Source organism: Eriocheir sinensis, chromosome 65, assembly GCF_024679095.1.
Source record: "Eriocheir sinensis breed Jianghai 21 chromosome 65, ASM2467909v1, whole genome shotgun sequence".
Lineage (NCBI taxonomy): Eukaryota > Metazoa > Arthropoda > Malacostraca > Decapoda > Varunidae > Eriocheir > Eriocheir sinensis.
The window spans coordinates 4,906,683-4,924,337 of NC_066573.1; the positions used below are offsets into that span (position 1 = coordinate 4,906,683).

A 17,655-nucleotide genomic window follows, 5' to 3' on the forward strand; every position below is an offset into this window, starting at 1 on the left:
CGTATTCGTAAGCAATGGTATTATCTTTTCCTCTCTTGCTTCGTGTTTGTCCGTTCTCGCTTGTCTCTCTGTCTCTCTGTCTCTCTCCCTTTCCCTCTCTCTCTCTCTGGCCCTCTCCCTCTCCCTCTGTCCTAATTCCCACTGTAAAATAATTCTCCCCTTTTCCTCCAGTCACGCTCCGAACGCTGCATCGGAAAATATATCTCGGCACTAAATCAAGGTCTGTGTGTACAAGGCGAGGCAATAATCATTTGGAAACAATTTTCTCCCGCGCACATTACACATAATTCACGTAAATGTTAGGCTGCCGAGATATGAATTATTCTCAAAGTGCTTCTATTTATTATTTTTGTCAAGAAATATAGATGCCCTAGATATTGGAGCGAGAGAGAGAGAGAGAGATTTACATTAAAGCCCCTAATTGTGCATTATCATCTCATTTCAATTCATATATTTAATCCAATCCTTTTATCGGTCCTAATTTTGTTTATTCGTTTAATGCGATTTCTTTTCTATAATCTTCTTGATAACCCGAAATTGGAAATGAGATACCCACACGCACATGTAAACACACACACACACACACACACACACACACACACACACACACACACACACATATACTTAGCATTCCCTCAATCAATCAATGAGTCAATCAATAAATAAACAAATATATATGAGGAAAAAGACCCAGCCATTATAATAACCATAGGAATAAATAACTGACTTTGTATCCCTTTATTTTATTCTACCTTTTTATATATTTTATCCTATTTTCATGTACGTAGAGAGACAGACACAATACCCAACAAGGTACCTTTTTTTCTACAGCAGAGGAGTCAGCTCAAGGGCATAAAACAAGGAAACAAATGTGAAAAAAAAGCCCGCTACTCACTGTTCCTAAAAAGAGTTACAGGAGCGGCCGAAAGATAGGTCAATTTTCTTACGTCACAGATAAAGAGAAATGTAATATCGCAAGCCTTTAAAACCCTTCGTAGCTTCCTAATCCTCATCGGCCGCAGCAGTATCGGGGGAAAGAATGTCTTCGGATCGGCTGTGGATGGCCCGTGGATTGCCTTCAGCGTGTTACGAATCGTCCGCCGCTCGGAACGTATTTCTCTGGCGAAGGGATAAAGAAAAGTGGGTCGTTCCTGCTGCTGGTGAAGGGTCGTGTGTGCCAGGCTGCGTCCTTCTCCTCTTGCTTCTCTTTCCCTTTCCAGTTCTCTTATTTTTCTTCTTTCTCCTTTTCATTCCTGTTTTTATATACATTTTCATTCTTTCATGTAATTTATTGTTTTCTTAGGCTTCATATTAATTATCCTTTCATTTTTACTCATTTTTATTCTTCCTTTCCTTCCTTTTATCATTTTTCTCATTCCTCTTTAGTTGCCTGCATCTTCCTCTTTTCCTTCGTATTTTTCTTCTTTCACCTTTTTCTCCTTTTTCGTTTATATCTGTTCTTCTTCCTGTTCTCCCTCTGTCTCCTGTCTCTTGCTTCTAGTCATTCTCCTTTTCTGTTTTCTATCTCCTCTTCCTTCATTCTCAAACTCGCCTTCCTTTCTCTTTTAATATTTTTTTATGATTATTATTTTTTTCCAATCATTCACATAATTTTGCTTTCCTTCTTTTTATTTTCCATTTTATTCTCCACATGATCATATTCCTCTTCCTCATTCGCCTTTGATGTTTTTTCTCTTCTTCCTCTTCGAGTTCCTATTCTTTCTTCAATCTTCTGCCACAGCCACTAACTCCACTTCCACTTACTCCACTTCCACTTCCTTCCTTTCCTTCTCTTCTCCCCCATCACTTGTGTTATCCGTTCTTCTCTCATTCTTCCTCCACATCTTTTCACTGCTCAACTGCCTCTTTTTCCTCTATTTTTCTTCTTTCTCTCATCATTTCAACACCTATTACTCCTCTTTGTTTCTTCTCTTCAACCTCCATCTCTCGAGACTCCTTCTCACACCTTTCTCCCTCTTCCTCCTTTTTTTCCCTTTTTCTTCTTTCTCCACATTTTTCTCTTCCTCCTCCTCCTTTCCCTCGTTTTTCTGATTCTCCCTTCTCACACCTTTCTCCCTCTTCCTCCTATTCCTTTACCACGTTTTCTTCTTCTTTCTTCACATAATTTTCCTCCTCCTCTTTCCGCTCTTCCTTTCTCTACTCCCGATTCTCCTTCCGTTCCTACCGCCCAGAAACTCGCCGCCACACCAACAATTGGAAAGGGAAACAAAAACTGGTTCAATTCCGCTTCTTTTGTCCAATTTCTCTTTTTATCACATTCGAGTCTAATAGGATCGGTCAGTTGGTTCTCGGGAAGGCCTTGATCCTGTCCGCGGTTCCTCCTGTATGATTCCTCGACGCTCAGACAAACTTTCTTTTGGTTGTCTATTTTTTTCTTCATTCCTTTGGGTCACTGGTGATTGATGGTGACAGGAAATTCATTCATCATTTTTTTTCTATCGTGGAGATGGAGATGAAAATGAGTAAATAATATTGACTAGTATCTTCCCCAAGTATATAGGAGAAATTGATAAAGATTGACTTTTTTTTACAGCAGAGGAGTTCAAAAATGTGAAAAAAAACCCGCTACTCACTGCTCCTATAAAGAGTCAGAGGAGTGGGCGAAATATAGGTCAGTTTCTGGGGGAGAGGTGTCCTGATACCCTCCTCTTGAAAGACTATCACGGTATCTGGCCCACCTCTTTTGTTTTACTTTAGGAGCAGCGAGTAGCGGGCTTTTTTTTTTATTATTGTTTTCTTTTTTTGTTGCCCTTGAGCTGCCTCCTTTGTTGTAAAAAAAAAAAAAAAAAAAAGTATACTACAGAAGAAAACTTAGACAAATGCCCGGGTATACAGTACATAAGATAAACAGCAGACAGTCAGCCTCCTCCTGTAATCCTATCACCACCTCTCCTTGTTACCCATGAAGCTGTGTCACATTTTCTCGATGGTATTTATCCACTAGGCGCTGAAAACATAACTGCTAAGCCTGTTCCTCATAAACAAACTGTAAAAAACGAATTATTAAATCTTATATAATGGATGGTTAACTCAGCTTTAAGACAGTATGTAACGCAACCATTTACAGAACAAAACGGCCAAAACAACAACAGCCACACTCAAGATGCATTTATAAAGGAACCAAGAGAGACCTTCCTCCATATCCATCACCACCCTCACAATGTCTCTCTGGCTCCTCCTCATCCTAGTTCTCCTTCTCCCCTCCTTTAGTTAACATTACAGCTAGCTTCTTCTTTTCCTTTTTTTTTCTTCTTTTTCTTTTTTTTCTTCTTTTTCTTCTTCCTCCCTACCCTGTGCTCCCTTCTTCTTTTTCTTCTTCTTCTTCTTCTTCTTCTTCTTCTCCTTCTTTTTCTTTTTCTTTTTCTTCTTCTTTTTCTTCTTTTTCTTTTTCTTCTTCCTCCCTACCCTGTGCTCTCTTCTTCTTCTTCTTCTCCTTCTTCTTATTATTATTATTATTCTCCTCCTCCTCCTCCTCCTCCTCCTCCTCCTCCTCCTCCTCCTTCTCCTCCTCCTCCTCCTCCTGTCAATCACCCTCAGCCTCGTACCCGTAAGCCTCCCGCAAGTCACGCCCGACGCTCCGCTGGCATGATATCCGCCAATTTCGACTTTCCTCCTAATCCCTCGCAGGCTTTCGTCCGTGTCTCTTTCCCATGAGTTCGGTGGGCGCCATTCCTCCTCTTCTTCCGGCCGAGGATTATTGCTTCTTGTCTCTCTTTCGGTGGCTCTCCGCAGCCTTGAAACATTATAGATTGTCTTACTTTATCTCCTTTTTTTCTCTTTTATTCCCACAGTATGTATGAGTTTGGTGATATTCCTTTTCTTGGGGTTGTTGTGTTCTCCTGGGATGGTGGAAGGCGTTGTGGCTTGAATCTTCTTTCCTCTCATTTCCTCCATTTATTTCCTCTCTTTCCTTTCAACCATCTTCAGTAATCTATCGTGATCCTCCACTATTCAATTTGATCATGTTTTCGGCATCTTTTTCAGTCCCTCTTAATAATACAGACTAGCGTGTTGTGATATTTTTTTTCTACCTTTCCCTTGGCTTGTCTTTTCTAGCGAATATAAAAACTGCCCATCAGCCAGAGAACTCATATCTAACACAAAACATTTATGGGGGAACTCAAAACATGCAGTAGTTCCGGCAAAAAAAAAAGTTATTTATTTTTGTTGAAATGTGGCTGCTTTTTTTTCCCTTTGAGAGCAACCACTGACGTAACTAACCATACATGTTGTAACCTCATAGAACATCGGAGGGTTTCAAAACTCTTCAAATAGGGTAAAGTATTTTAATTTACTTTTCTCCAACTCCCGCTATATGGGCACGTGGCACGCCTCCCGGACGTCGATCCCGCTCATAAGGTTGTTTAAATACGAGACAACCCTGAGTCGCAGAGACCGATGGAACATAACTCATGGGTGGGGCAAGTCGATCTATCCTGCCATGAGGGACTTGAGATGGACAGGGCAGTCACGTGGGAGCCTGCTTTGGGGGACCGTCGGGAGTGGAGGCGGCGAGTGAGTAATGCGACGCGCCCCCTGGCATATTGACCCCATTAGTTTAAAGACTGACGGTTCATATTGCCACGAAAGCTGTCACTCGCCCTGCCACACGTCAACGCTCACAAAACATGCAGGGAAGATTTGAAAACATTTTGAAACGGGTATAACTAATTTTCTCCAGTCGAAGAGTGACGGCTCGCTCATTTTGCACTCCGACGCTGAGCTGCCGCCGCCAAACCCCCGCCCAACCCCCGCCAAACACCCGCCCAACCCCCGCCCAACCCCTGCCCAACCCCCGCCCAACCCAACCTATCCGACGGCGGAGTTGGAATGACGTGCAACTACTCGCAGCTCATAACATGGGAAAAATAGCCGCCGCCACGCCCCATCCATTACGGCGGGAGTCAATCATGTCACGGCGAGATTGACCCGTCGGCGAAAGGTCCAATTACTAAGCTAAACAGACAGGAGCACAATTATTCATGACACTCGCCCCTTTTGACATGATTGGCTCCCGCTCATGCCTGGAAAAACGGGTCACTTCATTTTCTGCTCCATTTCATACGAACACACACACACACACACGCACACACACACACACACACTCTTCGACTCTCTCTCTCTCTCTCTCTCTCTCTCTCTCTCTCTCTCTCTCTCTCTCTCTCTCTCTCTCTCTCTCTCTCTCTCTCTCTCTCTCTCTCTCTCTCTCCTATCCCCCCCCCCCCCCCCTTCTCCCCTTACCATCATTACCTTCTCACTTTCCACGCATTACTCTACTATTTTTGTCCCTCTACTTTGTTCGTATCCTTTTTCATCCCTGTTCTCTTCTCTCGTCCCTTTAATTCCCTTTCCTTACCTTCGTTTTTTGTATACACGCCTTCCCCGTCTTAACCCTTCAAGTCTCTCCGTATACCATTGTTTATTTTGTCTTCTCTTTGTCCATTCCCTATTGTTTGTATTCTCATTTTTTTCATTAATCTGTATATTACTTTACTTTCCTTTTCTTATTCTTTCCTATCTTTGCAGACAAGCCTTTTCACTCACTACGCTTCCAATCATTTTCTTCATATCATTCGCCTTTCCATTCCAAACATGTCTTTCCTCTCTCCTTTATGCCTCTTCAACATATTTTTACGATCTTTTCTTATCCCTTTCCACTCCTACTGTTACCATCACTCACTTTACTTATCTTTTTTACATATCCATTTGAAACATAACTTTCTACTCATCATGTCTTCTCCCCACTTTCTCTACCACCCCCTTTCTCTATTTTTCTATCCTATTCCGATACCGTCTTTTCCACAGCCTTTTCCTTCCAACGCAAGGACACACAAACACTAATACTCACCTAGTTTGCAGCGTTGATAGCCCCGCGAGTTGCTGGTAGTAAGTGAAGGAAGAGAGATAAGCTGAGGAGTGCAGAACAATCCCAAACAACGTACCTGCAAATGAGAAGGAACACACGTCCGGTAATTTGGGACAAGGTGGAAGAGGAGATAAGTTGACGGCTAAGTGCCCGAGGAATAGGCTGGAAAACGCCGACTAAGAATGAAAGGCAGAAACCGGGCGAATTCACCAACTACTGCGAGAGGTGGACTTCTAGTGATCTCGAACAAGGTGGAAACCCTCAGGCAGTTTCCAGGACCAACGAAAATTAAGACTGTGAGGCTCAGAGAGAAGACAAGGAGGCCCTACTAGACGAAGACAATGAGTCTGAACCAGGCGAAGAAAGCTCATAGCTGTCATCTCATCTGTCGAGGAAGTGGGTGAAGAGGAACGCGAAAATCAGGTCAGCGAGGCTCCGAGGAAAGACTGAGACTCCAGCAGAGGACGACGACTCACAGCTGTCATCTCGTCCCTCAAGAGGCTGTATGAGGAGTCGAAACAGGCCTCGAGGTCCCTCACGCTGGATAGAAGAAGCACAAAAGGAGACGGAAGAGAAGAGAGACTGGCTGGCATGGAACTACTGAAGGAGGAGAGAATATGAAATAACGCAGGGAAGGAAGATAAATGAGGAGGATGAGGCTGTGAAGGACGGATTATAATGAGTTTGGTGGGCAAGGAGGGAGAAAATATGACTAAAATTTTAAGTATGATGGACATTGAGGGAAAAATATGGCACAAAAATTATAAATGCAATGGGCAAAAGGCGAGAAAATAAAGCAAAATACTTGACATGTACAGAAAGGGAAAAAAAAAATATTAAAAGCGAATTATATGGTTTCTTTTATTATTCAAATCAAAAAGAGAAAAAAAAGATCGGGCGTTAGCATGGGGTTTCTACCTTCCTCGTAATATAACCTAAATATAAACAAGAAAAAAATAGCAAAAGGTGATACGTTTCGTTAGTAATATAAAGAAAAATATAACAGTAATATTATGGTTGCCTTCAATAGTCTACACCAAAAGCCTACACCTGCAAGCGAGTGGTACTATATTTTTCGTTAGTAATATAAAGAAAAAGATAACAGTAATAATATGGTTGCCTTCAATAATCTACACCAAAAGAATGATTAGCAAGCGAGTGATACGATATTTTTCGCTTTCTTTCCTGACCTTTCCTCAACTCGTTTTGCTGCACCAACGATATTTTTCGCCCCTTTCTGATCGCGACGCTAACGCTTCTCGGAGGTGCTGCCCGGGTCCGCCTCGCCACGGATAACCTCTCGCCAGATGTAATGAGTTTTGACGATGAAAGAAGCAGCGTAGAGAAGCTTAATTATTACTGCTGCGTCTTCCTCCTCAGAACCCATTTCAGACGTGTTGGTTTCTCATAAAAATGTTTACTCTCAATCTACCTACCTATCTATCTGTCTGTCGTCTATCTATCTATCTATCTCTATCTCATTATCTAAGAAACACCACAGCTATCTCCTCGTCTTCCTTCTCAAAACCCATTTCAGACGTGTTGGCTTCTCATAAAAATGTTTACTCTCAATCTACCTACCTATCTATCTGTCTGTCGTCTATCTGTCTATCTATCTCTATCTCATTATCTAAGAAGCACCACAGCTGTCTCCTATTTCCATGGATACATTCATTTCCGCTTCACTTTTCTCACACTTGTGCCCCCTCTCGGCCCCTCTTTCATTATTTAAACGCCAGTACTATCGAAGCCTTCCTCCCTCCTGGTCCAACACGTATTCATTTCATTCTAGTTTTCCTTTCCACGGCTCCCACGCTTTTCTTGCACTCTCCCTCCCTCTTCTTTATCATTTCCCCTGCTCTCGCCTCCTCTCACATTGCTTGCTCTCTCTCCTCCTCCTCCTCCTCCTCCTTCACTCCTTATCGCCCTTCCCCGTCCTCCTTTCCCAGTGCAAACACGCTGGACGCTAAGCACGCCGTATGTTCCACTTTCTGTAGTTGCAATTTTTTCCCTCCCTTGCAGCCGATGCGAGGGTGACTTTACTATATCTGGCTTAATTAAAATTCAGGCCGTGTCCTCTCCTCGCTTCCTGCACTCGCTCACGTGATGATGAGACACAAGGGGAGACTGGCGAGCCTTCTTTTTTTTTTTTTCAGACTGTATTCCACCCCGACATTCGAAGACCCGACAGGCACAGGCAGAGTTTCATGCGAGATTTAGTATTTTTTATATATTTTTTTACTGTAATACCTACTGAAAAATATATGATGACCCCCCCCCAAAAAAAAATAATGCAAGAGTAAACGTTGTGGAAATACTTTTATATACTTACGAAAAAGGGGAGAAGTAAACGTGTCTAATCATGTTTGCCGTTGTAAAAGGCGAGGGAAGTAGAAATAGGAGCAGGCCGAGCAATCAGTTAAGAGGTAATGAAGGGAAAAAAGTGTGAAAACGAGATGCCGAGAGAGAGAGAGAGAGAGAAGGCTTATCGTATTCAATAACATATACATTCGGGTGTTTCTGTAGTGTTCCAAGATCTGGTGCGAAGTCCCTACTCTCTCTCTCTCTCTCTCTCTCTCTCTCTCTCTCTCTCTCTCTCTCTCTCTCTCTCTCTCTCTCTCTCCTCATCCTCCTACTCTTCATCTTCTCCCTTCCCTTTCTTCTTCCTTTTCCCCTTCCTTTCCTCTTTCTTTTACTGAATTCATCATGTGTAGGCGTGCGAGAAACGGAGAGCACAGAGGAGGAGGAGGAGGAGGAGGAGGAGCGGGAGGAGAGAGGAGAAACTGATGAAGGAAAGAGGAAAAATAATGAAAAAAGCGAATCATTGTTAAAACTGTAATAAATGAAAAGGAATAAAGAGCAACTACAGTAAACAAAAAAGGAGCTAGGAGGAGGAAGAGGATATCATACAACAAGGAATGGGAAGAAGAAAAACACGATAGAGAGCTTAAACTGATCAAAGCGACAAGGGTGTGAAGGTGACGAATGGGAGAGTGGAGAGGAGAAAAAGAGGATGCATAAGGGAGAGGATAATGAACAGAGACGGAGAAGCAGGAAGAGGAGGAGGAAAAGGAGGAAGTAGAGCAGAGAATATACAGGAGGGATAAAGTAGGACAAGGAACCAGGAAATGAAGGAGAGAGAGAGAGAGTCGTGAATACTAATGAGGGATCTTGGCGTTACCGTAAAAGTAACTCATTGTGAAGGAGGAGGAGGAGGAGGAGGAGGAGGAGGAGGAGACAGCGGAGGCAAAGGAGATGAAGGAGCGAGATTAAGAACAAGAGACAGGAGGGGGAGGAAATGGTGGTATGGTAGGAGGGGCAGGATTAGGAAGAAGGAGGAGGAGGAGGAGGAAGAAGAAGAGAAGGAAAAGAAAAAGGAGGAGAAAACGAATGAGATTTATTGGAGAAAGTGAACGAGTTGAAGTATTATTAAGAAGTAAGGGAAAGATAGAAGAGGGGTTGAAAAGGAGCAAACTAGTGAGAAAAGTCGAGGGGGAGCGAGAAGTAGAAGAAAGAGGAGGATAAGGTGAATGGAGAGGCAGAGAAGAGGTGGCTGAAGAGGTTGGTGAAGAGGCAGATGAAGAGACAAATGAAGAGAGAGAGAGAGGTGATGACAATGAGGAAGCGGAGGAGAGGAAGATTAAAAGGACAAAGGAGAGAAGAATGAGATGCCGGAGAGAAAGAGAGAGAAGAGGGGAAGGAGAGGGAGAGAAGGGGGCTATGAGAAGAGAAAAGGATGAGTCAGTGAAGAGCATAGAGAAGAGATACAATAAAAAATGCAGGAAAGAAATGCAGACGGTTGCAGAAAATAGTTGAATCCATGTGCAAAACTAGAAAAAAAGTGGGAAAGTGATAAAATTGAAAAAACGGGAAAATAAGTTGGAGAAAAAATAAGTTTGAAAAAAAAGTTTGAGAAAAAATAAGTTTGAGAAAAAATAAGTTTGAGAAAAATATGTTTGAGAAAAAATAAGTTTGAAGAAAAATAAGTCTTAGAAAAATAGGTTTGAAAAAAATAAGTGAGAAAAAAATAAGTTTGAGAAAAAATAAGTTTGAGAAAAAATACGTTTGAGAAAAATAAGTGAGAAAAAATAAGTTGGAGAAAAAATTAGTTGGAGGAAAAATTAGTTGGAGGAAAAAATAGTTGGAAGAAAAATTAGTTTGAGAAAAAATAAGTTGGAGAAAAAATAAGTTGGAGAAAAAATTAGTTGGAGGAAAAATATGTTTGAGAAAAAATAAGTTTGAGAAAAAATAAGTTGGAGAAAAAATTAGTTGGAGGAAAAATAAGTTTGAGAAAAAATAAGTTTGAGAAAAAATAAGTTTGAGAAAAAATAAGTTTGAGAAAAAATAAGTTTGAGAAAAAATAAGTTGGAGAAAAAATAAAATGGGACAAAAAGTTGGAGCCAAAAAAAATGCAAAGGATGATAACTTGCATTTAATCATGAAAAAAGTTGCAAAAACAAAGAAATTAAAAGAAATGAATAAGCCGGGCAAATACTACATACAAAATCGGGGAAAACGAATGTGAGTAAAGGACGAATGAACCAAACACTAATTACAATGCAAAAGTAATATAACAAGAAAAGAAAACTGAATCATGGGAGGTTACAGTAATAGGAATACAAGGAAGCTTAAAAAAAATGAAGTATATAGAGTCAATACAGAAGGTAGATAATGAAGTGAATCCATAAACAGCAAAACAGAATTAAAATCAGATAAAGAAAAAATACATAAAAGATAAGAATTGAAAGAAAGACGCAATGGAAAGAAACACAAAGCAACGATTAGAGTTACAAAGAAAAGGGGAAAAAGTAGAAACCATAGCAGACAGACAAAGACAAAAGACGAAAGAGAAGTAACGGGATGAGGGATAACCGGACTCATTTCTGATTATTCCGATTCCCATTCCAAAAACAAGAAAAACGAATCAACGTGAAAAGAGGCAGAGTAGAAACAAATTTGACGAATAAATGGATGAGAAATAAAGATGGAAGAAGAGAAACAGAATAAGGAAGACACGAATTCGTTTCTACTTATTCCCATTCTCTTAACAAAAAAAAAAACGTAAGAGGCAGAGTAGAAAGAAATCACGAATAAATAATGAGAAATAAAGATGTAAGAAAAGCTACAAGAACACAAGGACACGATTCACCGCTTCTTAATCCCGGTCCCTCGGCCATGAACTCAAATAAACTGTTTACTTTTAACCCTAATCCGACCAAAGCGCGTGTGTATAAACAATGTAATTTTACGCGGAAATATTACTAATTCAGATAATGCGAATTCCCCATTTGTCTCCTCGCTGAATTACTGCGCCAAATCGTTATGGAAACCGACTCAAAATAAAAGACTACGACCAAAGCCGACGCAATACGTATTTAATCTTGGGTCATTTGTTTGCGTTATCCCGCAGCGCACTTTTCCGAGTCATAGTAATTCCGATATGCAGGCGCGTGCAAAAGGAGGGGAGGGCATTGTATTAGTGCAGTGTTTCCAGCGTTCCGGGGCTCAAATTCAGATTCCCGGCGCACTTTGCCCGGCTAACGTGATCATTATACAACGTAATATACACCGGCGTTAAAGAGAGGCTTTGCTATTGATAAAAATTTGTGTTTAACTTTCAACAGACTTCCTTGTTTGGATATGAACTGGAAAGTCGGTTAATACTTAACCTCCCGGCTGTTGGTGTGTCGGTACGTTGTTTTCTATCACATATTATTAACAACTGAATATGTGACAGTTATGGTGTTACTATGGCTACTGTGGTTACTATGGTTTCCTTTGGTTCATCTGTTCCTAGTTGGATTCCATCAGACTAGTCGGCCTATTCATAACCTTCGAGGCGGTGTGGTCTCGTATCCGGGGCGTTGGATGAAAACAACATCATAACAGCTGCTACGATCTCAGCGGCTTTAAAATGAAATGATCAACGTGTTTACCTGTCCATAAGTTCTAAGTTCCTACCACCAACCACCATCACCACCACAACCATAACTACCAAACACCTACCACCACCACTAACACCCACACCAACACCCTCACCACTACCACTACAACCCCACCACTACCCTTACCAACACCCTCAACATCACTAACAACAACTAACCAATCCCTTTCTAACCCTCTCCAGATGTGGGCGTGGAGTGGCGTGTGCAGCGGGCGTGCGTGGGTGTCGGCGCGCGGAGGGTCCCACCACCACCCACAACATGGCGGCGGGGGTTGGGGCTTCGTCCTTCCCCTCGTGCTGCTGCTCCTCCCCCCCTATGCCCCCCTGGCAGCCTCGCAGTACACAGGTGAGTCTTGACACCGCCTTCCTTACCTGCCTCGTCCCCTGTGGGTATTCCTTGGGGCTCATAAGTAATTTGGTTTTCTTTCGACTTTTTTTTTGTCTTTCTTTATCTGTTTTCTTGTTTCAATCTCGACTGCCCTCCATCGTTCCGTCCCCTGTGGCACTTCCATGGGGCTTCTACGTAATTCTGTTTTCTTCTATCTTTTTGTATTTGTTTTGTTATGTTGTTTTCTTTCTTATATATCTTTCCTTGCTTGTTTCAGTCTCAGCTGCCTTCCATCGTTCTTCCCTTCTCCCTCCTTTTATTTTATTTCATTTTTCTCTTCCTCTTTCTATTTTTTTTATTAATTTCCAGTCCTTCAATTTTTTCCACCTTCACGTTATTTTTTTCTTATTTTTTATTCTTATTTATTCTACCTTCCTTAGTTTATATTTTTGGTTTCCTATTTCTTCATTCTATCCAAATCTTACCCTCTTGTTTTCTAGTTTCTCAATTTTTTTTATATTTCAATCTCCTCCTTTCCTCCTACCTTCCTTCTTTATTTCTTTCTTCTTCCTTCATAATCTTATTTCTTCATATCGTCCTTCATTCTTTCATTTTCCTTTTTCCCCAATTCTTCAACTTTATTTACTTCCATATTTTTTCTCTCCTTTTTTTTCCTTTTCTCTTCCCTTTCCATTATTGTCCTGCGTTTCCTTCGTCATTTTTTTGCTTCCCTTATTCTCTCGTTTTATATACCTTTACTTGCTTGTTTTTTTTTTCTTTTCATTCTTTAACGATTAAATATATAGTTTTTTACCATTCTTCCTCCCTTCTTTCCTTCCCTATTTTTTTTTCTTAATGTCGTCTTTCCTTCATTTGGTCTTAATCTTATTTCTCATTATTCCTTCTATTTTCTTTCTTTTCTTCTAAATTCCCCGTTACCTTCTCCCCTTGGCCTCTTTTCTCCTTTTTCTTCCCCCTGACTCCTATTTCCTTTTTTTCTTTTGCAATATCATGTCCCCTCCATAATTTCTTAATTGACTTTCATTTTTTAACATTTCCAGCCAGCCGGCTTTCGTTTTTTATCTCAAGCTTCACATATTCCTTGTCCTTTTATTAAATTTTCGTTTTCTCATGGCGTTTTTCTCCTTTTGAACATTATATTCTCTTTTTCTTTCTATTCAAACTTCTAATCTTTGCCAGTTTTTTCTTCGTTGTACTTATTTCCTTTATTTTTACTTCATCTTTACAGTTTTTGTTCACAAGATTTTCCATATTTATTTTATCAATACCTACTTATAAATTCTTTGCTCTTTTTGTTCTCTTCCTTCTCTTGAAATTTATGTCTCCTCTAAGTTAATTTTCCTTCTTTTTCTGTTCTTTCTCCTTTCTTTCTTTCACCTCTCCCTTTTTTCCACTCTTCCTTCGTCTTTCCTTACTTTAAATCTAGCTTTCTTAAATTTCTTCCTTTTCTTTCCTCCTTTTTTTCTTCCCTTCCGTCCTTCCTTTCTTCCTTCCTTCCATCCTGCCTACCTTCCTCCCTCCTATTCCTCCTTCCTTCTTCATTTCTTTCCTCTTCCTTCATAATCTTACTTCTTCATATCATCCTTCATTATTTCCTTTTTCTTTCCTTCCCCTTGCTTCAATCTTTCCTTATTTCCATATTTTTTTCCTTTTCCTTCTTTTCTCTTCCCTCCCCTTTCCATGATTCAGCCCTACCTTTCCTTCTCAATTTTTGCTTGCCTTATTCTCTCGTTATATATATTTTTATTTTATTCTTATCAATCCCTCTTTCCAACCTCCCTCTTTAATCAATCAAGCTAGATCTCTCTCTCTCTCTCTCTCTCTCTCTCTCTCTCTCTCTCTCTCTCTCTCTCTCTCTCTCTCTCTCTCTCTCTCTCTCTCTCTCTCTCTCTCTCTCCGCCCTCATTTCTCCCCTCACCGCTGCATTTTCTTTAATTCCACAAATCCATCTTCATTTCCGCGCTCCCTCTTCCCTTTAACTCAGTAATCTCTTTTTTTTTACGTAATTTCCTCAAACTTCATTAATATCGTTTTTTAAAGTGCGTAATTATAATTCCCTCCTTCATTACATCCAACCCCTTTATCCTCTGCACGCCTTAATACCAACATCCCCTCGCCTTCAACACCTGGCCGGCACCTTACTCGCACCTGTTCACCTGTTCTTGGATAAGCTTTTCCGCTCCTGAGCCTTTTCCTTCACTTTTAGGAAACGGTTTGATATCGCTGTTACATTTTTACTTCTTGCGGCAAAAATTAAATTAATGTTTTCGTCGGCTTGGTGGCACAGCTGGGAGGCTTAAGGCAGGGATGGAAGGGGGGGAGAGAGAGAGAGAGAGAGAGAGAGAGAGAGAAAGGGGAGGGGGGGGAGTATAGCGAGCCCCGCCCGCTGTAATGGTATATACAGCAATAACAATAATAAGTGACCTTACCGGCTATAATAATGGTACTAAATACTACATCAGTAACAGTAATAATTATATATTGTACTATCATTAAAAAAATAATGAAAAAAATAATATCCAAAAAAGGCAAAACGGGGATTCAAACCCCGGACCTCTGGAGTGAGCCAGGAGCCATCACGGACAGACGGGCAACAGCCGGCAGCCTGTTGGCTCATTACGAGGCGCCGCGCTCTGTTACAGTGGTTTAGTCTGCTCGCCAGGCACTTCAGTGTGCGCAGAACAGGTGAAAGCAATCACTATAAAAACATTCAAAAGAAGCAGAGCGTGGCTTCGATCCACGGACCTCTGGACTGAACCAGCGCGCTGCCGGCTGCGCTACTCTGCCAATTTCTTACAGATGGAAAAAATCAATATAAACATAATCTCGCACTGAACGCAACATTTGGCACAAGTTACACGCCAAAGACACTGCCACAAGCTGCTGTGTTGGCTGTTACCACTTCTTGGATGCGGGAGACGTGATCTGAACCAAAAAAAGTCAATAGTAAGTAGTAAATACACAAGGAACAGTAAGCAAGAAACTGTAAATAAGTAGACAACGTGCCCGCTGAAGCTGAAACAGGGAGTGCACGCGCCGAGAGTTACTGTGTGCCTGTTGTTTGCGTTCCCTGGTGGACGACACGCTGGACACAGTTTGGCGAAGAAGTGGCGATGGGAGAGAAGGAATAGGAGTCCTAAGGGACGAGAAGAAAACTCTGAAACAAGGAAAAGCAGACAACATAAAGTCTCTCTCTCTCTCTCTCTCTCTCTCTCTCTCTCTCTCTCTCTCTCTCTCTGTTCTACCACCGCCACCACTCCCACCGCCATCATCATCACCGTCACCACCACCACCACCACCATCATAACCACCAGCACCAACACCACTCAACCACCATCACCACTCAACTACCACCTCCACCACCCCCACCACCAAAAATGAACCCCCACCATCACCACTACCACTACCACCAACACCAATATCACCACAACCACAACCAATATCCCCACAACCGCCAACACCACCACCACCACCGCCTCCATTATCTCCCCGCCACAATTAAAGAGAATCCTCGCGAGACACATTTTTTTCCGGCAGGACTTTTTGCCGGGCGTGGATATCGAAGCGTTGTCAATGGCGGCTCTTCTCTCTCTCTCTCTCTCTCTCTCTCTCTCTCTCTCTCTCTCTCTCTCTCTCTCTCTCTCTCTCTCTCTCTCTCTCTCTCTTTATTTTCGTTTTCTCTTTTGATATTTCTTTTTTTTCTTTCTCTTCCTTCCTTTCGTACTTTTCGACTATTTCTTGTCTTTTATTTTATTATACGTTTCTGTCTTTCGCTGTTTCTCTCTCCCTTTACGTCTCTGCTTTCGTCTTTCCTCTTCTCTTTTCATTAGTTTCTCTGTGTCTTATCTCCTTTTCCTCTTCTTTTTCTCTCTCACTTTGCTTTGTTTCTGGTTTTGTTTCTTTTCTTTACAACTTCGTTTCGACTTTCCTAATTCTATTTTTCTTTCTTATTTCCTTTTTTTCTCAGTCTCTATTTCTGGTTTTGCTCTTCTCCTCTCTTTCGTCTTCTATTTATTTTGTCTTTTTTTTTTCTTCGTGTCTGTCTTTACCTTTTATTTATCCTTGTCTGTCTTTCAACTTAACTATTTTCTCTCTTTGTTTCTCTGTTTCTCTGCGGGTTTTTTTCGTTGCATCGTTCTTCCGTCCTTCTATATATACTATCTTCTCTATTTCACTTAGGCCTTGACATTTTCTTTTTCTTTCTCTATGTCTCTTTCTTTCTCTATGTCTCTTTCTTTCTCTATGTCTCTTTCTTTCTCTATGTCTCTTTCTTTCTCTATGTCTCTTTCGTTCCCTTGTTTTTAGTTTCCACACTTTTTCGTTCTTCTTTCATTTGCTTTGTTTAATTTCCTTCTTCCTTTCAGTCTTCCTAAGTGCTGTAAACTCTCTTATCTCTTGCCGCTTCTTCCTTTTGTGTGTGCTTCTTCTCCTTTTATCTCGCTCTATTATACACCTAACGCTCCTAGTATTAACTGGGAGTCACGTAATATGTCCTTCTTTGTTTTCTAAGTCCCCTGCTCTGTATTATTCTCCTGTACAATTACACATTTTTTCTTTCCTCTCTATTACATTCCCCACATTCAGCATAACCTTATAACTATTACATGTCGCCCATTTACACAGTGACCCGACATAACAAACCCATTACCTACACGCTATCACCTACCTTTCCCTTCCCCTTACCTTCCAATGACCTTCCCTTCCCTTACCCTCCCCTGACATAATCCCAGGAGAGCCACTGGGTCCAGCAATTGTCTACCTTCACCACACGGGGGCAAGAGAATGAGGAGAGAAGGAGGGTTGATGGGGGGAGGAAGATAGGGGAAATGAATTAATAAGAAGAGGTGGGCAAATTACGAAGAGATGAGAGCTATATGGGAGAGAGAAGAGGAGTTTAGGGAGAACAGAGGAGGAAGAAAAGGGTTACTAATGAAGTGAACGGAGGAAGAGGTTAAGAGGTGTATGAGAATTGAGAGGCAAGGAGGGTTAATAAAGAAAAGAATTGGACGGGGAAGGGAAGGCATACTAAGGAAAAGAAGGGAAGGAGGGAGAAATGGGGAGGGGAGAGAGCAAAGTGAAGGAAGGGGAAGATGATGGGAAGCGGGATGACTGGAACAAGAAAGGAATGAAGAGGGGAATGGTACAAATAACTAAGAGAAAGCTGAGATGGGAGCTAATTGGGAAGGAAATAAAAGCAGGAAAGGAGAGGGAAGAGGGAAAGAAAAGATGAATAGAGATGATAGGAAAAGGCAGAAAAGTGGAGGAAACGAGTACAAAGAAATAAGAAAAGGGCGAGAAGGGACGAAATAAAGAAGAAAGGGACAGGCAGGCAGGGGTTAGAGGAGAAGCAAGGGGGAGGAGATAAGAGGAATAGGGATGATTAAAAAAGAAAGGGAAGAAGAGGGAAGGGGTACAGAGCAATGAAAGAAAGGTGAGAATGGAGTTTAATCAAGAGAGAAATTGAGGAAAACGATG

At 41.4% G+C, this 17,655-nt stretch overlaps 1 protein-coding gene across 1 annotated transcript in view; it reads left to right on the plus strand.

Annotated features, from left to right (window-relative positions):
• The window catches only part of LOC126987478 (uncharacterized), a 140,742-nt gene that overhangs the window by 23,668 nt on the left and 99,419 nt on the right, over positions 1 to 17,655 (plus strand). The window contains exon 5 of the mRNA XM_050844446.1: positions 12,015 to 12,177. Coding sequence (XP_050700403.1) covers positions 12,015 to 12,177 — 163 coding nt within the window. The remainder of the gene's footprint in view (positions 1 to 12,014; positions 12,178 to 17,655) is intronic.